This window comes from Trematosphaeria pertusa (genome assembly GCF_010094035.1).
Source record: "Trematosphaeria pertusa strain CBS 122368 unplaced genomic scaffold BU26scaffold_2, whole genome shotgun sequence".
NCBI classification, from domain to species: Eukaryota; Fungi; Ascomycota; class Dothideomycetes; order Pleosporales; family Trematosphaeriaceae; genus Trematosphaeria; species Trematosphaeria pertusa.
Genome location: NW_022987213.1, coordinates 1219709 through 1240704, shown reverse-complemented (window position 1 = coordinate 1240704; position 20996 = coordinate 1219709). Strand labels below are relative to the sequence as shown.

General features: G+C 55.3%; 10 protein-coding genes across 10 annotated transcripts; 7 read left to right on the top strand and 3 right to left on the bottom strand.

The window, feature by feature from the left end:
- Positions 1-1039: 1039 nt before the first annotated feature.
- BU26DRAFT_416520 (septin) lies at positions 1040-2706 on the bottom strand (the record flags this gene model as incomplete). Its single annotated transcript, XM_033823164.1, has 2 exons — positions 1040-2234; positions 2285-2706. 2 exons carry the CDS (start codon positions 2704-2706, stop codon positions 1040-1042), a joined length of 1617 nt encoding a protein of 538 aa, XP_033689435.1.
- Positions 2707-3181: 475 nt separating this feature from the next.
- On the top strand, positions 3182-4533 carry BU26DRAFT_137949 (uncharacterized protein). The gene has a single exon (XM_033819780.1). It carries the CDS (start codon positions 3454-3456, stop codon positions 4264-4266), a length of 813 nt encoding a protein of 270 aa, XP_033689434.1. The 5' UTR covers positions 3182-3453; the 3' UTR covers positions 4267-4533.
- A 63-nt stretch (positions 4534-4596) lies between these two features.
- Positions 4597-5422, top strand: BU26DRAFT_514339 (uncharacterized protein; the record flags this gene model as incomplete). The annotated part of the gene is made up of 1 exon (XM_033827813.1): positions 4597-5422. A coding segment is annotated over exon 1 (209 nt), but the record flags the coding sequence as incomplete, so codon positions are not given.
- A 2016-nt stretch (positions 5423-7438) lies between these two features.
- BU26DRAFT_600140 (uncharacterized protein) lies at positions 7439-9229 on the top strand (the record flags this gene model as incomplete). Its single annotated transcript, XM_033835152.1, has 3 exons — positions 7439-7606; positions 7658-8848; positions 8899-9229. The coding sequence occupies 3 exons, from the start codon at positions 7439-7441 to the stop codon at positions 9094-9096; spliced, it is 1557 nt and encodes a 518-aa protein (XP_033689432.1). The 3' UTR covers positions 9097-9229.
- Positions 9230-9560: 331 nt separating this feature from the next.
- On the top strand, positions 9561-10629 carry BU26DRAFT_415876 (Ap4A phosphorylase-like protein II; the record flags this gene model as incomplete). Its single annotated transcript, XM_033823135.1, has 2 exons — positions 9561-9695; positions 9745-10629. The coding sequence occupies 2 exons, from the start codon at positions 9561-9563 to the stop codon at positions 10627-10629; spliced, it is 1020 nt and encodes a 339-aa protein (XP_033689431.1).
- Positions 10630-11281: 652 nt separating this feature from the next.
- Positions 11282-11635, top strand: BU26DRAFT_559118 (uncharacterized protein; the record flags this gene model as incomplete). Its single annotated transcript, XM_033832663.1, has 1 exon — positions 11282-11635. The coding sequence occupies one exon, from the start codon at positions 11282-11284 to the stop codon at positions 11633-11635; it is 354 nt and encodes a 117-aa protein (XP_033689430.1).
- Positions 11636-12330: 695 nt separating this feature from the next.
- On the top strand, positions 12331-13056 carry BU26DRAFT_500184 (uncharacterized protein; the record flags this gene model as incomplete). Its single annotated transcript, XM_033826483.1, has 1 exon — positions 12331-13056. The coding sequence occupies one exon, from the start codon at positions 12331-12333 to the stop codon at positions 13054-13056; it is 726 nt and encodes a 241-aa protein (XP_033689429.1).
- Positions 13057-13308: 252 nt separating this feature from the next.
- BU26DRAFT_514335 (MIF4G-domain-containing protein) lies at positions 13309-16251 on the bottom strand. The gene has a single exon (XM_033827812.1). The coding sequence runs from the start codon at positions 16117-16119 to the stop codon at positions 13546-13548; it is 2574 nt and encodes an 857-aa protein (XP_033689428.1). The 5' UTR covers positions 16120-16251; the 3' UTR covers positions 13309-13545.
- A 101-nt stretch (positions 16252-16352) lies between these two features.
- BU26DRAFT_514334 (dolichol phosphate-mannose biosynthesis regulatory) lies at positions 16353-16981 on the top strand. Its single transcript, XM_033827811.1, has 3 exons — positions 16353-16401; positions 16456-16536; positions 16627-16981. The coding sequence occupies exons 1-3, from the start codon at positions 16399-16401 to the stop codon at positions 16804-16806; spliced, it is 264 nt and encodes an 87-aa protein (XP_033689427.1). The 5' UTR covers positions 16353-16398; the 3' UTR covers positions 16807-16981.
- A 99-nt stretch (positions 16982-17080) lies between these two features.
- On the bottom strand, positions 17081-20900 carry BU26DRAFT_137802 (WD40 repeat-like protein). Its single transcript, XM_033819777.1, has 4 exons — positions 20468-20900; positions 17767-20414; positions 17387-17718; positions 17081-17334 (listed from the first exon to the last, which is right to left on the bottom strand). The coding sequence occupies exons 1-4, from the start codon at positions 20626-20628 to the stop codon at positions 17215-17217; spliced, it is 3261 nt and encodes a 1086-aa protein (XP_033689426.1). The 5' UTR covers positions 20629-20900; the 3' UTR covers positions 17081-17214.
- Between the last annotated feature and the right edge of the window lie 96 nt (positions 20901-20996).

Below are 20996 nucleotides of genomic sequence, written 5' to 3'. Positions count from 1 at the left end.
CTGTATATATGGTTCCAAGAATCCCCCGTCGGGAGCCGCAGTCGGTCGTCGAAAGGGGAAGGTACAATGGATTGCACATGTTTCACGTGACATCGCGTTAGCGCGAACCTTGGGATCGGGGGAATGACGCAGGGGCATGCAGCTCCGCTCGCTTACTAGCGACGACGGAGCATTGGTGGCGTTGGGAGAAAGGAGTAGACTAGGATAAAAGGGGTGGCTGGGTGGGCGGGTGAAGCGCGCGGTCGTGGAAGAGAATACGATGAAAAGAGGAAGGAAGGCGGAAGGAGGAAAGGTGCTAAGGGCTCCCATTCAGTCTGATCTGGTCTGGTCTGGTCTGTCTACCCTTTGCGCGCACCTGCACATGGCGCAACGCAATGCAAAGCTGTGAGCTAGGTGATATCTACATAGCAGAAGAAGTAATGCGAGCGCCCAACAAGAAAGGCGCTACCACTCAGCTCAGCACCACTAAAACCCCGGCCGCTCTCCTCCGTGCTATCAATCTCGCCGTCTGGAAATAGCTCACTACGCTCAGCGTATAGAGCTCGCGGTATACTCATTGAAAGGCATCGCACAGACAGACATACACAAAGGAAAAGGGGTATGGTATGCGCAAACTCAATCAAGCAACAATACATCGTCAGAAGTATGTAATTCGAGAAAAGAGGTTTTGTTGTCCTAATCTTGCCAACGACATAGGAGAAGAGTAGGTAAGGTGGTTTTGGGGGGGGGGGGGGTATGAAGTAATCAAGGTATAGAGTATTCGAAGGTAAATGTAGATGGACAAAGGGGATACATGAGAAAGGATCCGGGGGTGTAGAGGTGTGGTGACGTAGCAAGACGGGGATGATGCTCCTTTTTGAGTCCCAATGCGCGCCGGCTTTTGAGCAATCGTATAGACACTATCCGGTAATTGTGCAACTCTTATGCGCTTCGCCAAAAATTGTGAAGGGGTTGATAGCTTTTCATCAGGATACTTATCCTTGATGGCTACTCGATATATGCCGGACGACGTCTGCTGGATGTGCGGTCGTTGCTCGTGCTAGTACGGCGTACTCCGGTGCTGGCGGTATTCGCGTCCCGCGCTCGCCGCACGGCCGTTCGCCGTAGGAACCGTGAGTTGCTTGTTTGCGAGCCCATCGGAGGTTGCGATTCTCCTCTTCCCGGGTACCTTCTGCAGCCGTTGTGTCCTCCAACCCTCGTACCATTGCTCTCGGCTCGCCTCGCGGAGCTCAGATCGCCACTCACTAAAGACACTCTCCCTCAGCCTTACAAAATCGCAGTGGTCCGGGTTATACGGGTCTGCGAAACCCCACGGGAACTTGCGGCCGATAAGCTCTGGCTCGTAAGGGTCCGGGGAGATGATGCTGAGGGGGAGGTAAGGAAGCTCAGAGTCTTCTTTCTGAATTGAGGCAGACATGGCCGAAGGCTTCCGCACGTGGTTGCGCTTTGCGCTCGGGGGCGAAGTCGGGGGTGAGGGCGGAGCAGAGGAGTTCGAGGAAGCGTCGGATCGGCCAGCCTCAGAGGATGATCGGTCGAGGATCTTGTTAAGGACATCAGACTTGCCCTCGTTGTCAGACCGAATGTACGCATCTTCATCTCTTTCATCCAGCAGGTCTTCGTCTTCCTCATCGGTATCATCGAGGTGCAACGCCTCCAGCGGATCCAACTTGGCGCGCTTGAGAGTGTCCCACACCATCTTCTTCAGGTGGCGCATGTGCGCTGTCGTTATTGTATCAGCCTTACTAATTACCGGAATGACGGTCGTCTTCCTCTGCAGCTCACGGAGCACGTTGAGATCCAGATTCTCGTCGAGACCGCCAAATATATGAGTGCCCGTCTTCTTCCCCTCTGCAATATTCGCATCCAGACGAATAGGATCCAGAATCAAGAAAACGCAATGAATATGTGTGTCGCGAACGCCGGGCGCGCGCACAACTTTCTGCTCCTCGGCGAACGTGTCCTCAAACTTGGACTCGAGGAAGGCGGTGATGATGGGCAGCTGAAAGTCCACAACGCCCTTTTCCAGGCCTTGCGAGTCCCACAGTGTAACGCCAACACGCTCATTATCCACTTCTGTTTCTAGGTATTGCGAGGTGAAGGTCGAGTCGGATGTGACAGCTGACGCAGGCGGCGACGGGGTGTGGGGCCGCTTCTTAGCAGGCAAGGCGAGCGCGGTGCGGAGGAACTCGATGAAGGAAGATTTGCCGGAGCTCTTCGTCCCGATAACGAGGATACTGCATGGGAGTCAGCTTACGGCAGACAAATGTAGACTTATGTTGCGTACTTGAACGGGGTAGGGTCCTTCCTCCTCCTCACACGGCGAGGACTATTGACCGAGCTGATGGCGCTGCTAGCATAGCTGTAGCGGCCGCGATGCGTCATGCTCTCTGTCCTGGGGTAAGGGTCATACTCCATGTACGACGGCGAGCCGCCGGCCATTTGGGCTGGCGGTGCGTTGGCATAGGCATAGGCATTCGGCGCCATTCTCTGCTCCATCGACGGTCTGCTGAAGTTCTGGTTGTAGGCGCCGGCCTTGTTGGAGACAATGGCAACGGAGTCGGGTCGCTCGTCTACGCCGCCAAAGTGGGCAATCTGGGGTAGCGGCGAGTGGGAAGGAAGGCGGGGAGGTTGTTTGGGGAGCATCGCCGCCTCGCGCTGCTTCCGCAGGGCCTCCTCCTGGGCAAGCGCCTTCTGCTTCTTGCTCATCTTGCCTCCTGATGCGCTGCGATGTCCGCTGCTGCGCGTCTCGCTGGAGCTCTTGCGACGCAGGAAGTTGAAGCTCGAGCGCCGTGGTCCACCAGCCTGGTGCTGGTCGCCGTTGTGGTGAGCGATTTGCGGCAATGCAGTGTTCTCGGGGGAGCCGTCCTTGGGGGCAAGATTGGAGGACTTTGTGGGAGTGATGTTGGCCATGGTGGGTGGGCGGCAGCGTCACGTTATCAAGGGGTACGCAGCGTCGCGCGCGCGGATAATTTTAGGAGACGGAAAAGGAGATGAGCTGCAGCAGGGCGGCGGGCTTGCGCGGGCTTCGGTCTGGTGGTGCGGCCCTCTCGGGCTTGTGGCAGCAAGACCAAAGGTGTGGGTGGAGGATGGGAGAGGGTGAGATTGAAGGGGGAACTGCGTCGGAGTTGCTAGGTCAGTACTTGTCGGACGCGGTGCACGCGCCGGGCGGTGAATGGCTGAGATTGAACGGTGAAATTAACTCACGGTAGCAGCTCTCGGAAGACGGTGGCACACGCGACAGACGGAGCGTTTGCGAGCTAGGTACTGCTGCAGCTGCAGGGCCAGCAAAGCTGCCGAGCGTAGCAGTGGTTGCAGACGGGCGAAATTGAAGCAGCGGGCTCCAACAGCTCACGCAGCGGGACCGGGCCTGAAGCGTGCGCGCGCAAGAAGGGCAGGCGTCGCCAGGACAGCTCCGACACGTCTGGCGAGAAAGAAGCAGCCAATAGCTGGGCGATGGCGATTGGGCCTCGTGGCGGACGGACGAGGGCTGAGGAGAGAAAAGAGAGACGACGCAGCAGCAGAAGCTCAGGGGCGCACCAAACGGAGCCGGGATGGCACGCACGCTTGTCTTGTCCAGCACCATCGCCAGACCGGCCAACGGCCCAACGGGGAGTCGACAAGACGACACTTTACAGTAGACTACATACACTCTGCAATCCTTCTGGAACCCATCGTCCATCACCCGCACCGCACCGCACCGCCGCTGGGCAGCTGTCACGCCTGTTACACACATACCGCTGGGCCCGCACTATCGGCACCCGAACGTTCCACGGTCCACGCACGCTGCAGCGCCTCAGGTATATGCACGGCAAAGGGGCAGTTTCGAAGCGTCGAGAGAACACCGAGCCCGTTCCCGCTAGAACACGATCGCCTCGCCGTGTGGAGGAATGGAAGTTCCAGATGTCCCCAGCTTGCCAGTCGCCAGGCCTCGCGCATAATCCGGGACCCACTCGCTGCCCATTTTCGGTTTCAGAGTCGCTAATGCTGAAAAATCAGCCAATCATGCTTTGTATCTTTTTGCATTTTCACTATTTCCGTGCAACCGTTCCTATTGGCCGCGCGGTCTGGATTATGCCCTTTCTCGCGAACTGCTTACTTTGCAAGACGGTACCGGAGCAGAATGACGCAACGGGTGCAATATACCTACGTACCGATAGAAGCCGTACGGTACCTCGCAGCTTCCCGGGATCAGCAGTTGTCCAGCCCGGCTGCAGCAGCGCCATTCTAATCTCACGTCAAGACGAACTCCCGGACTCTCCTCTATAATCTCAACTCAACCACCCTTCAGTCCTCGCCATGTATCCCTCCTTCCGCTGTGACTGCAAAGACAGATTATGACAGCCAACGGGAAGGAGCCAGGGGGCGCTCTTCTCGAATAGGCTAGCGCTAGAGGAACCTCCTCTCTTACCTAGGTACCTCGGTAATCTTCGAGGCTTGCTAGGTACATCATGCCCAGGGGGTGACCGGCTTGCCGTCAAGTAAGGGTCCAACCTGCTTAAGTAAGGCACCCACACAAGTTACCCCTCCCTTCTTCCTCATAAGAGGCGTGCAACGTAATAATATCTATTTCTAGAGAATAAAGAGGAGATTATCTTCTCTGAACTGTCTTGACTTTATTTCAGAGAGGATATGTTTAAGAGTTGTTGATATAATCCCCCCGGTCTTCTATCCAGACCCGTACCCGATCAGTTCGACCATGCTCATTATCCCTGACCCGTAAGTTCTCCAAAGCCCGCTATGCCACAAGCTTATTGGCTTGTCGGCTAGGGAGATAGCCTACGAGGTTTCGGCCCATTCTCGATTACCTAAACATGGGCACTTCACGAGTTTATGAAGCCACTATCCGGCCCGACCAACATGCTCCTACCCGAAGGCGTAGCCGGAAGAAATGCAGATCTATCTTCAATCGAGGCTTGTATGCTGTTCATCTCAAAATCCAAGTCTCTGCTGTGGGCTGATGTCAGCGATCCCGAGCTCCCTGCCGATGTCCCGATGAAGAGATTTGAGGAGCAGCTGGCCCGGGACATTCTCGCAAAAGCAAACGATGCCGAGAGCAAGCAGGGTGAATGACCACACAAAGAAAGCTCTCAAGTGGCGTGCGTTTGGAACATCCGCGGTCCTGGGTCAGAACTCGAAGGGGAAAGAGGGGCCCTTCTCTCCGCGGTTTCTTTTCGTAGAGGGCTTCCACTTGTGGTATAATTCCCTTCGGGCCACAGCGGGAGGCAAACGCCGCGAATGCGAACTATGAGGCGGCGGTCTGAAGAGTGGGGCTGGTCAAGGGTTGCAGGTTCCATTTCGTGTGGGAGTATCTGAGGTTCCCGTGGGAGGATTGGTGCCCACAAATACAAAGGCGAAGATCTGAGCAGGTATGCCGTCCCGCTGGAAACTACAAGGGGTCGAAAATGACCAGCTGCTTTACCCTCCAATCTGTGCCAGATATTGCTGAGGCTAGCTCGGAGGCTATAGCTATAGGGAGGATCTAGGACAGGGACACTCTCGCAGCAATTAGAATCTTGCATTCACTATGTCGAGGAGTGCCCTTCGTGAAGAACTTTTTACTGTTCCAACCGGGGAGGCTCCTTGAGCATCATGCACGGTGGACGTTTCGTCCCACGCTAGACGACGAGCGGCGGATGGCGTCGCCAACGGCACGGGTACCGGCTTCCCCACGCAGTTGCGAAGAAGATTTCGCGAGCTATCAGAGCTTCTCGGGCCGTCACCGAATCAGAGACGTAGTGAGGCCATGCGATGTTCCACGTTCTGCCCCACGTATGGCCGACTTTTCAATGAAGACAGTGGAGTGTAGGCTGGGAAGTCTGCAACATCCCGTTGCAAAGCCATGCAAGTTTTCCATAAGGATCCTGTTGCGAGACTGTGGGGGTGGATGCGCAAGTCTGGTCTTTGTTGTAAAGCATGCGCGTTGACCATCCGCTCATGTTCCTGAGGGGCTTCTTCAGCCTATGCCAATGCTCCAGCTTGACGTGGTGCAATGGAGGGCACTCGTGGACATCGAAGAAAATCATCCTGATCGGTGAGGCAGCGCCATCGAAGTATCATTACGATTAAGAGGAACATGCTCCACGTGAACCGACCCTTGGTGGCGATCGAATGGGGTGCATTGAGGCGAGTTTATCCCAGTGAGAATCCTCCCGTCATACGCGACCAGCCGCCACGAGATCCGCATGCAAGTCACTGCTCGGCTGCTCTGTCACTGGCGGTTGCTGGAGGAAGGGGCCGACCGCCAAGGTTTGTCATGCAGATAACCGTTCGCGTCTGCACGTCAACCAAACAAGACGACAAAGCCGCTTTTGACCAGCGCAACTAGCACTAGAAGAGCAATCATAGCGCAGGCGAGGCTATTCTGCTCAGTTATGATAGGTCGTCGGCCGCAGAAGGTAGCTAGAAATCTCCGGCGAGGCTGAGCATATGGCAAGCCTGCCACGTTGGATTCCGGGCTCGTCATCGCAGTGCTGTCTTTCGACAGCTATTCCAGCTTTTAGGGCAGAACGCCGGGCGCAGTGCACACCTGATTTGGGTTGATCCTTTCGTCAGGCCATCCTTCCACCCGTGTCGGTTCCAGGGTTGACACCCATCAAGGAGGGTGGGCTGGACGGAAGCCCAGACTTCTCCTCCCGCTACCGCGCCATCGAGACATGGGGCACTCAAACAAGAAGCCGATCAAGTGTGAAAGAGGTTCCCACTGTCTTAGGTATAAATGAAGAATCTCTCAACCTGAACAGGTTTGCAACTGATGTGATCGAACTGGGGGGCTTCGGCTTCCTTCCGCGCTTTGTCTGTTGTCTGTCTGTCAGTCAGTTAATTTGTACATTATCTCCAATGCCCGGACTCGTTCCACGAGTGGATATCGCTGACGCCTGGTTAGTGTGTTTGTGCGTGCCATGCGATCATAGTCTGCCCTTCGGCTTCCCTAGTTTTCCGAGCTCTCGTGGCATTCAGGTAAGGCCCTTCACACCCCGGCCGATGCTAGCGCGCTGATGATGTATACTTACCAGAGACTTAGTGTGGCTCTGCTGTTGCATGATATAGATAGCGAGCCAACCTCGCCTTGGACTGCACCGGTGACCCATTGCGGCTCTTGACAGCATCGAATCGCAATAATCACAGCAATTACGTGTCGGAGCCGGTCGGGTAGGCTTTCGGCCACTTAAACAGACGCCCTCATTTCCCTTACCGCTTAGCTGTGTGAAGAGCGGTCAACTTCACTCGGCGAATGATAACGTCAACCCATGAATGGCCAAAGCAGCTGCACCCTCCCTCTGACCCCCACGATTCTCATTCACGGACACCGCCACCGTGAATCTTGCTACCTGTTTCGAAGACGCCTTGTGTGAAGAGTCATACGGCAGCGTGATCGAGCCAGTGGTATTCTTTGAGTGACGGAGAGCTTCTTATAGGAAAGCTTGCCACCCACGCCGCCATGGCAGAGATCCTGCGCCAGCACCAGCACTGTATTTTGGGCGACCTTCTCTGCTCTCCGCAAGACCTTCTCCAGTCCAGGTCCTCCTCTCGCGCCTTCCAAACCCGAGAGGCCTCTCATCAACAGATCGACCTCATTCAAAGCCCGGCAATGGCGCAACCTCTTGTGGTGAGTGATCCTCAATTGTACGCCTTGAATGCCGCCTAATAGATGTGAAAGCAGCGTCAATTCAGGTCTGATAGGAGCCTCCATAACCAGGCCTGGCCAGCTCTGCGACCAATGCCGCAGCGTCCGGAACAACATCTTCACGCGCCCGCGGCTAGCACCTTCGACAGGGCAACGCCGGTACAACGTCCTTGGTGGGGAGGGCATGAGGCAGTCAACAACGCCTTTGTATGGAATCACGGGTTGCCAATGGAGCCCTACATCATGCCAGATATGGATCCCCGGTTCGGGCCGCATAGCGATCTCACCTACGAAGGCGTCGTGGCTGGGCAGACTGGTGTTGGTAAGAGCGGTTACGAGTACGGGGTTGGGACTTCCTTGGCATTGCCGGCCATGAGCGGTCTTCCACGTCAGGTCAGCGTATATCATGGATCAGATCCCGATACGAATACGAATACACCGTCGCTGTCAGCTAAGAGCTTCTTCAGCGACCTGTCAGAGGTCGATCAGCCGTTTACACCCGACGCGATAGTTGATCAACCGTCCCCAAACAATGCCTGGGCGGATTTCGATAGGAGGTCATACAATAAGTTCGAGCCCTCGACCACGTTTGAGGCTAAGTCGGACATGCTAAGCTTCGCTCCACATCCGGCGCAGGCTGGCGATGTAGCGGAGATGGTCGACTCCTCTAGGCTGCAGAATGTCGGCTTGGGAGCCTCACTATCGACCGTGGAAGGGAGCCAAGTCCCTGGTTTCCGAGAGATGGCTCCCGCTTCGGGTACAGCAGTCGAGTCCGGTGGGACTGGATGGGCGAATCCGTTCTTCCAGAATGATGTGACCCAATGGCACATCCCAAAATATGCCAATGATTTGACAGGATTGCCGTATTACCACAAGAACCAGCGCACCTCCGGTAGCCTTGACCAGGTCGGCGATGGCACATCCGTACCATATTCAAGTCATACTCAGGTCGACGCAGCGTATCGTTCTTATGATCGCGACAAGCCGCCTCGAAATGCTCCGGCACGGGATTCCGTCCAGATCTGTCGCAATGACGAGTCTCAGGACCAGCGGAAGGTCGAGGATAGCATTCTTCTAGAGGGTAAGGCCGCTGGGCTCACCTACAAGGAGATTCGGGAGAAGATGCCTACGAAGGTAGCGGAGTCGACGCTGAGAGGAAGATACAGGTCCTTGACAAAGGTAAGGAAGGACCGTGTCCGTAAGCCGGTGTGGACCGAGAACGACGTAAGTCCAATGACGCCTGTTCCAGTTCACCACTAACCCACACGTAACAGATTCGACTGCTAAAGGAAATCGTCCGCGTTGAGTTGAACCGCCTCGACAACGGCTACCGAGCCCTCACCAAAGACCAACGTATCGCGAAGGTCTCTTGGAAGAAGGTGGCGGATCGCATCGCGGAGTACGGCGGATCATACCATTTTGGCAATTCGACGTGTAAGAAAAAGTGGACGGAGATTGACTTGGGCCGTTGACGCGACAGTTGTTGGTTCGATAGAGGGTCCTTCTTTTGCTTCTTCACTTTTCCTTTGTGGAGTCCCTTGTCCCTTGTAATCTGTGCTGTACCGTGCTTGTTGGGTGGAATGTGTGTGCGATACTCCGTAAAGGAACTCTCCTTTATATTTTAGAATTGTCTTTATCAGAAGTAGGCGGGTTTTGATACTTTGTCGCGAACTGTAGATAGGCATTGCTGCAAAGCAGGTGGCAGGACTACTGCCTTCGGGAGGCATTTTAGGCGCTTCGGCATTCTAGCGACCAAAATATGTGGTACCTCAGATGAAAGCTGATGGAGAATGAGTGATGGCGGTGATGTCTGGCCGAAGTGCGACGGGGTCGGGGGCGCTGTCGTCGAGGTCTGTGCGCGGAATCGTTCCGAGGGAAAGAGCCCTCCATGGCTGCAGCTCCTTCCTTCCTTCTCGCCATTGCACCCCACGTCTAGATGAGGATGCTGCTCGGTCTTGCTGAGGCGCTGCCCAGCCTCGTGGAAGCCCAATTCAAGGCAGCAAGAGCTTCTGCTGCCCTGGCCTTCTCTCAAACAGAGCTCGCCATCATTCGTACGTCGGCTGGGATTCCGGTTAGTGAACAGGAGTGTCTGAGGTCTCCTTTGACTGACAACATCGTAGTTCCAGCTGCGATACTGCCCAGCCCTCGCAAAGAAGCCCGAGCCCCGCAAGGATGACGCGCCGAAGAAGACGTTCGATCCCTTCGAGAACCCTCCCCGCGAACTCTTCATTACGGACATACCCGTGAACAATCCAAGCCACTTCCTCGTCCTGAACAAGTTCCCCGTCATCACCAACCACTCTATACTTGCTACGAAGATAAATAAACAGCAGACACATGCCTTGGAGGAGGATGACCTCGAGGCAACCTACGCCTGCCTGAAAGCATGGCAGAAGAACGGAGTGCCTAGCAGGCAGAATCGCTTGTTTGCCTTCTTCAACTCCGGCGAACATAGCGGCGCGAGCCAGCCGCATAGGCATCTACAATTTCTCCCCGTTGATAGCATGCATGAGGGCGAGCGCTCTGCTGGATGGGAGCTGCTGATCGACCTGATCCTGTCCTGCGCTACGACGGCCTCATCCGAACCCATACAACACCCTTCTCTTCCCTTCACGCATTTTGCGTACAAATTTTCTTCAGAGCCAACTGGTGCCGATCTTCTCAAGTTCTACAACGATCTCTATCGCATGGCGAAAGAAGCAGTCGACAAGTTCATCGCAGCGAACTCAGGCCAGCTGTCCCTCCATTCTGTTGAGGAAGGACACCTGCCAATAAGCTACAACCTGGCCATGACAACTGCTGGCATTGCTATACTTCCAAGACGAAGCGAGGGCCATATGCTTCGAGGCGATAACGGCACTGACTTCGGCTTCATTCAACTCAATGGCACTACCCTTGGCGGTACTCTGATGGTCAAATACCAAGAGGAATGGGATGTGCTCCGGGCGCAACCTCATAAGCTCGACTCCATTCTAGAGGCTATCGGTATCCCGCGCATGCCTTGAGTTATGGAGCTATGAGTAAAAGCTAAACAGTCGCTTTTACGGCTCGATAACACCCTCAGCATATCACGAATCGACTGTAGGCTACCGCCCCTGGTTGCCTTTTTGACCGGATAGTCATGCATAGAGCATGCCTAAGCGAAGTCCAATCATACCTGCTGAGTAGCAACCAAGCTTTCAGAGGGTGCTAGTGGAGTTGTGAACGCGTAATCCTCCCAAGTCTTCGAGACTTCCGTTCAAATCTCTCGTGGCTTGAGCGTATAGAATCGAATTCTCAGGATACTTATGTAATTCCCAAAAAGGACCGTATACCTGATGCTCGCTCCCCTTTCTAGTTCATTTACCTCGGTTGCTCCGTTGGCTCCTGCCTTCAGTCGATGCTACCACCCCTGATTCGGTTAGCGTCCACTCACGTGGCCGACTGGTAAACATCTGGGCATTGCCCTCCAGCCTCATCACCCGATCGGCTTCTTTTTGATCTGTTATGGGCAAACCTCGTAACATGCGCAAAGCTACACGAAAGTTCGTTAAGCCCCACCTCCCGTTGACCTGTAAAGTACGCTAAGAACATTAGGCAGCAACCGAAGCAAACCTCTGGACTAACCCTTAACTGGACCTGGACCAAGATAGAGCACATACACCAGGGCCTGAAAACATGAATCTCAACGTCGAAAGGGCCTGTACACATATCCCATTCCGCTTTCTGGACCTGCCTAAAGAGGTCGGCCTCATGTGCTACGAGTGGCTTCCCGAGAAGATCACGCATGTATTCACGCCGGCCGACTGCACAATTGCTGTTTCGGACAAGTGCTTCAACCCTGCTATTCTCCAAACATGCCGCCTCATCTACAACGAAGCTCACGGCCTCCTCTTCAACGCCTTGCGCCATGACGGACCGCAAATAGCCGTGGCTTACAGCGGGCTCGACATCAGCCTTCTGCTCCTTATCCTCGACCACTTGCTTCCACGGCGTCCTTGCAAGCAACGCCGCTTTTTTTTGGCCAGATAGCGGGATCGAAACCGAAGGGCTGTTGCAATGTCTGCAATTAGACACGCAACTCTTCGCTCTACGGTCCTACATGCGCACACCCAAAGACCACGAAGTCCACATCAACTGGCAGCCTATCAATCCGGGACTCTCTCAACGGGCGTATCTTGGTCAGTTTGTTGCGGACATGGCACGGCTCTATACCGTCATCGCGAATCGTCCTTACACGGTTTCGATCCTGGCCGGAGAGACGCTGATACCGCTTCAGGACTTCGTAAATCAACGGATTCAGGGCTGGCATCCGGAGTTTCACGAGAAATTAGCACTTGATGGGTTATCGACGTGGATGGATATTCTGCGAAGGCCTCCCGGGGTGAGGCTCACCAGTCGTTGGTTGTGGCCGAGGGAATGATAGGCTCGACTTTCACTTCGCGTTCGGCTCGGATCGCATGTGAGCAAACTTACCGTGGTATTCGGACAATAGCAACAACCGCCGGTTGCGCCTTCCTATTATACGGTCCAACACAATAGGCGTACCGAAATAAAATTCGAATTTTTGGGGTTCTCCGGGCTTCTCCATGTATTTATCTCTGCGACTGCTCCTCTCCTCCTGACTTCTAACCAACCATTATCTCACAACGCAGTCTCATCCTCGGCTCTACTTCCACCGGCCACATTCGCGAACGCGTATTCTGCGCTCGACAAAGTCTGCGACCATGACCTCCGGCTTCTTCACTGCCTCATCCGCAATGCCAGGAGAATCGTTCTTCGTCGCCGCATCCTCATCCTCTGGATCACCACACGCCATGACTCCGACTCCCGGCTTCTTCGCAGCCTCATCCGCAATGGAAGTCGAGACGTTCTTCGTCGCCTCGTCCTCATCACCCTCCCCCGGATCACCAATGGCCATCACCCCTACCTCCCTTCCCACCCCGCCACCATCGCCGCTCTTAGGGCAGCGACTCCTCCCTTGCGACTTCTTCATGCCGTCGTCCGTCTTCACCGGCGCCCACAAGATCACACACAACGACATCAAACCACGAGAGCCATCACCTTGCCCATCCGTCTGGGGCGCATGCGCATGCCCTATCGCCTGCTCTCCTGCACCCTCAGGAACTCACAACTCCCACGGTACCAGCAGCTGGCCGGACTGTAACAACACCGCGACCGCAGGACCCTCCACAGCGCGCAGCAGCGCACGCGTTCCCCGCGCCCCGGAGGACGAATGGGACGGCACCATGTTCGACCTCAACCAGCGGACGTCTCTCGAGGAACCGCGGGTGGAGCCGTACGTTGGGAAGGGCAAGGGCAGAATTGGCAGGTCGAAGCGGGCAGCTGAGAGGGGTGGCGAGGAGCATGGAACCGAGTACGAACAGCTGTTCGTGGAGATGGAGCGCCGGAAGCGGAGGAGGGTGCAGTGGGTTAAGGGTAAGTGTGTATGAGTTCTCCCGAGACGGATGTTGCGTCGACTGGACTCGCTGGCGGGGAGATAGTTTGGGGAGGCGGTATTGGGCATCAATGGCGCTGGAGGGAAGGTAGAACCGGATGCGGAATGGCTTTTCGGTATGAAGAGCGTGACGACGCCAAGCTTAACAGAGCTGCGTGTAGGGCTTTTCTTCATAGCCATCACAGGCATAAGCTCGAGATTCTCTACTCGTGAATCAATCGACAAATTTTCTCTCTTGCGCTTTATACGCGCCTGTGCTATATCAGTGAGTCATGCACAAACTCACAAAGATGCTCCGACTCGGTTGCAGCATGATTTCCTCGCACTGAAGGCAATACAAGCCTATTCACATGAATTTACGATTGACATGCTACCTGATATCTCCCTAATCCCAAAACTCGTCAATCTACCCATCGCTCAAGCGTGCATTCTATGAGCTCCCTAACTAGATCCTTCATTCTCGTGGAGCGTGCTTTACCTAAACTTAAGAATCTCTCCTCCGCCTCGGAGGTGGCGACCGCGACACAGAGCCGCTATACCTCCTCTTCCTTGCAGGCGGCGGCGACCTCTCCGGCGACGAACTATACCTAGGCCGACGCGGCGGCTTATCTCGCCGGTCCCGTGAGTCGGCTGGTCCTCGACGTGGCGGGGGCGCGCTTGAATCGCAGCGACGCGGTGGTGGCGAGGCACTGGAATCTCGACGACGTCGCGCTGGTGGAGGGGAAGCAGAGTCTTCACGGCCGCGCGGAGGGATACTCGAATCGCGGCGACGGCGGGCCGGCGGCGATGGGGACCTTGATGGAGAGATGGAGTAGCGCCGGCGCTTGCCGGCTGGTGGCGAGCGGGATCGGGACACTGAGCTGGATAGACTGCGTCTGCGACGTCGAGGTGATGATCGCGAGCGGCTGGAAGAGTAGTGCCTCTTGCGAGGAGCGGGTGAGCGGGACCGCGATTCGGAATCGTTGGAAGATCTGCGACTACGGCTACGACCACGGCCTTTCCTTAGAGCGGGAGACCGGCTTCGGGTGTAAGAGCGGCCTCGCGAGCTCGATGAGTATCGCCCCCGACGCACGGGTGTCCTTGACCGAGAGCGAGAAGAATAGGAATAAGAGGAGCGGGAGGACACGCTCTCTGAATCTGATTCGCTCTCCGGTGCCGGCAATGCTGCGGGCTTGGGCGCGTTGTTCTTCAAGAACTCGCGCATGCCTTCTGTAAGAACACCCATGCCGATAGCAGTAAAGAAATTGATGGAGAAGCGAGTCTTGACCTGATCATCGGTCGGGAAGATGCCAGTAAGACTATCCTGAAGCATTGGCTCCTTTAGCCGTTCCACCAGAACCTTATTTCCGAGTGATGCCATGAGCTCTTCGAAGAGAATCTTGATGAAAATGCGGGAGCTCGAAGTGGTGTCCTCCTCATTGAGCTTGATGGCCATAAATACGTGCCAGCCAATTGCATCCGTGGCCAGGAGATGTGCGAACAACTGTGCGATGATTCGGAGACGGTTTGTTTCGAATCGGTGGATGGTTTCGTAGTAGTGGACGAAGCCATCCTCGAACAGGTCGGTCCACATGCGATTCAGCTTACAGAAACGCTCTCCAATCATGCCGTAGAACTTTTCGTACGTGCGTTCCTGGCTAGCGCACTCGACGACCATGGTGGTAAGCTCCTTCTCCATTCCATGAGGCAGATTGATGCGCATGAGCTTATGGCAGCACTCTTCAAAGCCTCCACTGCTCTTGATTGTGAGGTATATCGTTCGGCGCAGATTGACGAGATCGGCGTTCGTTTGATCCTTGATGTCCATAGCCTTGTCTTCCTCATCTTCTTCATCCTCTGACGAGGCATCGGTATACTCCGCATCACTTCCCTCCTCCTCGCCCAGAATCTCTGCCTTCAACTTCTGATATTGCGCCTCATTCTCCTCATACTCCGGATCAAACTTGAAGATATTGAGACCATCCTCGACCTTAATCTCATCCTCAAGCGTGTGCCGATGCGTATGCTGATCCTCCTCTTCCACAAGATCTAGCTCTTCCTTGACCGCTGGGTTATCCTTGTACTTGTCTTTTCTGACCTGGAACAAGACTTCGATCATGTACTGCGTGCGCTTGTCGATGTCGGCTTCGTGGAGGATATTGCGGAACTGATCGAAGATGGCGTTGGCGATGGCACCATTCATCTCTTCCAGGAACTGTCCCACCCCTTTCATGATACCGACCGCAATCTCGACGCTGTCATCTGTGGGCTTGTTGAGGAGAAGTAGCAGGATCTCGGCAATCAGCACCTCGTGCACAACTTGCGTGTTCACTAAATGCGACAAGAACATCGAGCTGGCCACGGCGACCGCCTTGTCGTTCCTTCGGAAAGCCTTCCGAAACTGAACGATCAATCTCCGTACCAGCAAATCTCCAACCTGGGGCAGCTTCGTATTCACGATCGCCACCATAGCCGCATAGATGTTGGTGAACGGCAAGCTCGCTGCCTGCGCCTTCATGATTGCCCGACAGAACAGACCGCGGCCTCGGACTAGGTTCTCTGAGAACAGCTCCGGCACAATCTGCTTGATGTTCGCGACGTTGCACTTATTGATCATGCCCTGTATCGATTTCTTCAGCGCCTCCCACGCCATGCGCTGAAACTCGGGGCTCTTCTTGTCCGTGATAGCAGCCTGCATAGCTCGCAGTCGCGCAGGGGGAATATAGGCACCACCGGCGCGGGTCTTCGAGTCGTCGATGGCGAGCTTCCGAGGCGCGCTGAACGCATTTTGGAAGAGCTTTAGGCGGGAGTCATCCTCCGGGACATCTGCCTCAGGCCTTTTGCGAGACTCGGTCCCATCCTTATCGTGCCGGTGTCCGTTCTCGCGATCTCGTCGGCGGTCGTCATCGTGGGCTCGCCCGCGGTCTCCTCGTCGCCCAGAGTCTCCGTCATCATATTCGTGTCTCCTCGAGCGCTTAGAGGGTCCGGCGTCGTAGGGCGAGCGATCGCGCTTGCGGGGCAGCTCTGGCAGCTCAGGCTCCGGTGACGGGATGCGGACGGCAGAGGCAACCTCCGTCATGGTGGCAAGCTTCTCTTGGGTGTTGTGAAGCTGTAGGAGGCCTGGTATTCCGGAAGAAGCAAGAGACTCTGGGGATAGAACGCTGTTGACCGTCCGCGCTGGTCACAACGTGTGTTTGTGATGGCGAGAGTTGTTGGTTGGGCAGAAAGTTTGGCTGTGACAGCGGAGCGGCGTTATGTAATCCCGCTCTTGGCATCTAAACACCAAATCACCTTAGGCTTCAACAAGCCCAGGTCAACACATTGCATTCACTCGTTGTCAACTCGCAATACAATCAAAATGGTAAGTCTTTGCAAGTACACGCAATTGAAGATCCAGTAACTAACAATGTACCAGCTCGACCGACTCGTAGGCCTCAGCATGCTGATCGCAGCAACCGCCGTCTTCCTCTACTACACCATCTGGACCCTGTTCATGGTACGAGCACCTTCACACCGTCCCACCCTCGCTTTCAGCACCTAAAGCAAAAATTTTGCACCCACAGAGTAAAGCACTAACACATGCCAGCCCTTCGTCGACGAAGACCACCCGCTGCACTCCTTCTTCCCTCCTCGCGTCTGGGCTATTCGCATACCCGTCATCCTCGTAATCCTCTTCAGCACCGTTGTGGGTAGCTTTCTCTCAGTCGTCATGATACGGAGCAACAGGAAGAAGGCGCTCAAAGCCAAGCAAAAGAAGGCCAGCTGAAGGACACGTTGCAAAAGGGCAAAAGGGCGAAAGGGCGTCGTTCGCGCGGGCATCTTGGTCGGAGCATGGAGTCTATGTGCGGACTTTACAAGGACTGTGAAGATAGCTTTGGAAGGGAGTCGAATTGAATTTATGCCCATATATGGCTCCGTTATAATAATAACCTATTCCTAACCCGCCGTACAGTCCAATCTCTTCCGTTTTCCCTACGAGATGGCCGAGATCGTTGCATCGTCTGAAATGATCGTAGGCATATCCATGTTCCCATGACATTCCAGATCCTGTTTGGGCGCCGGCTAGAACCAGACTCCGTGAGAACGCCTTTCCTACGGCCAGGGGCATTATGGCCACCAAATACGCCGGACATCTGGTAGCAATGGTTGGATATCATGCTGACGGCGGGCTGAATTACATGACCGTGCAGCCCTCATCATTGTTGAGTACGATAGTCGTCTCTCCCTCCTCGTCCTCGTCTCCTGTATGATGATGAGCATGGAGTCGTTGGGCTAATTGAGCAAGTAACGCTCTCTGCACACGGCATGTCAGCACGTATTCTTAATCTTGGGAGAAAACTACCAACCGTTATGAAAGCGTCCTCGCGCCCGCCCTTCCGGTCCATGTCATTCTGCGACGTGATCTTGTACTGGTCATGCATAGCCTTTCGGCTCCGCAGGCCGTTTGTTGCAACCTCGTCATCCTCCTCGTCGGTAGAAGTAGGCTCGCGAGGCGGCGCAGAATCAGAGGCGCGCTGTGCCCGTCGCCTCCGTCCGAAGCCTAGGCTAGAGACCCCGGGATCGGCGGACTGGACGCCTATACCCTTGCGAGCATTGCGCTGCTCCTTGGCGTCAGGCGAAAATATCTTGATCGTATGGTCAATGCCCGACACAGCCATCGTCGGCTCGTATGGATGTCCTAAACCACATTAGCATACTGGGTGGCGGATGGAAACATGAATCAAACCTTGAATCACGTTAACGACCTCGCCGTCTCCTTCAAGGATGTTGAGAAGCTGCGCAGTCTTCCTGTCCCATATGAAGAGGTGTCCGCAATCACTACCGCTGACTACGTATTCGTCTTGTAATCCGAAGAAGTTGACATCCTTCACGGTCCGAACGTTGCAGTGACCCTGGTACACACGAGTATGTGGCGAACATGGCACATGAGCTTCGACGCGCTCCCTGAGATAGGTTCGGTCAAAGTCGGATCGCCAAAGTATGCGACCGCTGCGGGTACGCGAAAGTCCCCCATCGTCTACGTCCTCATCATCGTCATCATCGTCAGGATCAGATGGATCGAAGTCACCGTCAGAGTCTTCATCGTCATCGTCTTCCTCCTCCATGATGACTTCGGCCCCTGAAGCACCAGGAGTGGCGCCTGTGCTTGTGTCCTCTTCAGCGGCTGCACCGGGACTAGTAGGCTCGGCTGACCGTTCAGCCGCTTGCTCAGCCCAAGCTCTACTGACAAGCTCTGCGTCCACAACGACATCTTCCTCTTCAAGAGGATCAATATCCTCCTGTTGCTCCCGATGTTCCTGCTCTTCTGCACGGATGCTGGCATCTGAGATACCACGTCCACCAAAGGCCCGATCAACGAACGAGAATCGTATGTCTTTGGCGGCGTTTAGCAACACGCCTCTCCCGATCTTAAAAGCCCAGTTTTTGATCGCAGCCTTGCGGTCCTGCACCTCATGTCGCTCTGACGGATCGCCACAGGTAGAAACAACCGCGCCTGTGAGGTCAGCAAACGGAACTTTGAGAGCGCGGGCAAAGCCAATAACAGCAGCCTTCTCATGGGAGTAGAGGATTCTTGTCGCATCTGTCTCGAATCTAGAGGCGTCGACGTTGACAATGGGTTTGTCGCTCGCTAGTTGGAGAAGATACGGAATGAGGATGTCGTCAATGGCGTCCACATCCGCATCAGGGGTAATCGGACGGCGGGGATTACTGCCGGGACTTGAGAATCCTTCAACGACCGCCCCAAGGCCGGAGTCAAGCCAGAGAAGAATAGCCTTCAAGAAATCGTACCCGAATTGCTCGTGCCGCGGCAACAACGCCCTCTCATTTGGCGCAGGTTGGATAGAGGCGAAGTACTGAGAAATGACGGCATTGGCATCACCACCAGTTCGCAATTGACCCCCAAGTACGCGGGCAAGGGTACCTGCAGCCTGGACGAAGCGACGGGAGGCAGCTCGTCCATCGCGCAACTTATTCTGCAAGGCCACATCGACCCGATTTGGATTCATGGGATAGTGCCATGTCCTCGATATCTCGTCCATGTCTGGCAATATCGAAGCAGCGAAGCCGAGCACGGAGGTGAAAGCTGCTGTATGTGCAGATGGTTCATCTGGATCGGTCGGTGGCCTGGTGTCATGCAGCTTGAACATCTTCTTGAGAAGCTTGACCGAGGTCTTCGCGATACGATAGTGATCGGTATCTTGGATGGCTGCAGCTTCACTTTGTGAGAGTGGGCTCTGTGGCGCTGCTATGCGGATCTCTTCGCTCTGACCATTCCCGTAGTTTACGCGCAATGCCAGACCTTCATCTAAGCTTTCTGTGCGTTGACGTGAACCAGCCCGTTCGGCAGCCTCTTGAGACAAAGTGGTAGACTTTGGCCGCTTACGCTTCCGACTCTTATCCTTGACTCGCCGGCTAGATGTACCAGGCGAAAGATTGGGTTCCGTGACCTCTTCAGAAGCATCTGGACTGCGGAGGATGTCAAAGCTGTAGATGTACTCTCCAGACCAGCTGACGATGAGCTCATTAGGATTGGCGTCACTGATTTTACAAGCGGTGATATGACCATGGTCGTTCCGCTTCATTCGTTTCTGCCCATTAGGTGCGAACTTCTTCACACACTGCGTCGCCTTTCCTAGAAGCTCGTCATCATGGTCGTTCCAATTACTAGGGCTCGAGAGCGTAGCGCCTCGTTCCTGGTGCTTATCTCTACCTAGCATTCGCCGGTCGTGCAGGAAACAATGCAGATGCGCGCCGCCCAAAGCAATATAATGTGGTTGAGACGGAGAACAAGAGACGGTGTTAAGATCTAGGTGGTACCGGCTGTACGAGATAAGCGGCGGCGGCACGTTATCAGAGGCATCGTGGTTGGCTGCCCAGCTCGGCATCATGCTGTCTTTCTGCGGCGGGTACGCCCTTGCCGGCTGTCTGATGTCCCATTGTCGCACATCGCCATCTTCGGAACATGTGAGGAAGTAGAAGGGATTGTCTTCCGTCACAATTCGCTTCACCGTGTCCGTGTGGCATCGAAATGCTTTTGCGTTGGTGTCTCCTTCAGTCAGCGTCAGCCCGTCCGGCACGCCGTGGATGCCTACACGCCGTCTCCCTGCTTGCGATGCACCCGAAGACGACGAGCCAAGGGCAGAGTGGCCGGAATATTCGATATCGAATATACGCACGTCGTCGGTGGCGGAGACAATGGTTCGGTCATTGGAGTAGGGCATGAACTTCACGGAGAAGATATTGGTGTGGTGGCCCGTCAGGATGGACGTGGTGAGACTGAACTGCGAGGTGGACGACTCGGGGTGGTAGGAGTGGATGTTGATGCGGTGGTCATCGGAGCCTGAGGCGAGCAGACGGCCCGATGTCGACCAGCTAGCAAACCGTAAGCTTCTTGCTTGAAGGGAGATGTTGGGGGTGGGGCATACCAAAGAGCGTTCACGCATCCGTTGTGGCCCTCCAGCTCATTGACAACGTCCATGTCCTGCACCCATTGTCTGTCGCCGTAGATGCCGAGCACACTGGAGTATCGCTTGCGGTCGGTCGCGAGTTCCCGCCGCAGCAGGCGGTCGTAGACGGTGTACTTCATCGTGGCTCGGATTTGGTGTCTGCGGAGCAGGCGGCGTCCAAGGAGGGCGGCGGCCAAATAGCACGCCGGTGGAGTGAGGCAAACACGCAGACGGCGGCGAGGCGAATCTCACGATGAAGGCAGCGGTCAAGTGATCAGTCAGGCGGTAGTCTATCGAAATGCGGCGGACTCTTGTGGAAGTGGAAGAGGCGTGCACGCATTGCGGCGCTCTCGCGGTCGTTGCTGAGGGGTCGCGGGGTTCGTGGGAGTGCGTGGCAGTCTTTATGACGGAGTGCGGTGCTTCAACTTTCTCCACCGCGGGCTAGAGCTACCTTGCAGCGCCAAGCACCCCTCCCACGTGCGCGCCCTTTCACCCCTTGCTATTATTC

Bases quoted from the DNA above. Each gene is read 5' to 3' on its own strand.
- BU26DRAFT_137949 (XM_033819780.1), top strand. From the start codon at position 3,454: ATGGCGATTGGGCCTCGTGGCGGACGGACGAGGGCTGAGGAGAGAAAA.
- BU26DRAFT_514335 (XM_033827812.1), bottom strand. From the start codon at position 16,119: ATGACGGAGGTTGCCTCTGCCGTCCGCATCCCGTCACCGGAGCCTGAG.
- BU26DRAFT_514334 (XM_033827811.1), top strand. The intron at 16,537-16,626 runs GTACGAGCACCT...AACACATGCCAG, and splicing joins CCATCTGGACCCTGTTCATG to CCCTTCGTCGACGAAGACCA.
- BU26DRAFT_137802 (XM_033819777.1), bottom strand. From the start codon at position 20,628: ATGAAGTACACCGTCTACGACCGCCTGCTGCGGCGGGAACTCGCGACC. The intron at 17,719-17,766 runs GTTTGATTCATG...AATGTGGTTTAG, and splicing joins GGTCGTTAACGTGATTCAAG to GACATCCATACGAGCCGACG. The intron at 17,335-17,386 runs GTTGGTAGTTTT...TGCCGTGTGCAG, and splicing joins GCGAGGACGCTTTCATAACG to AGAGCGTTACTTGCTCAATT.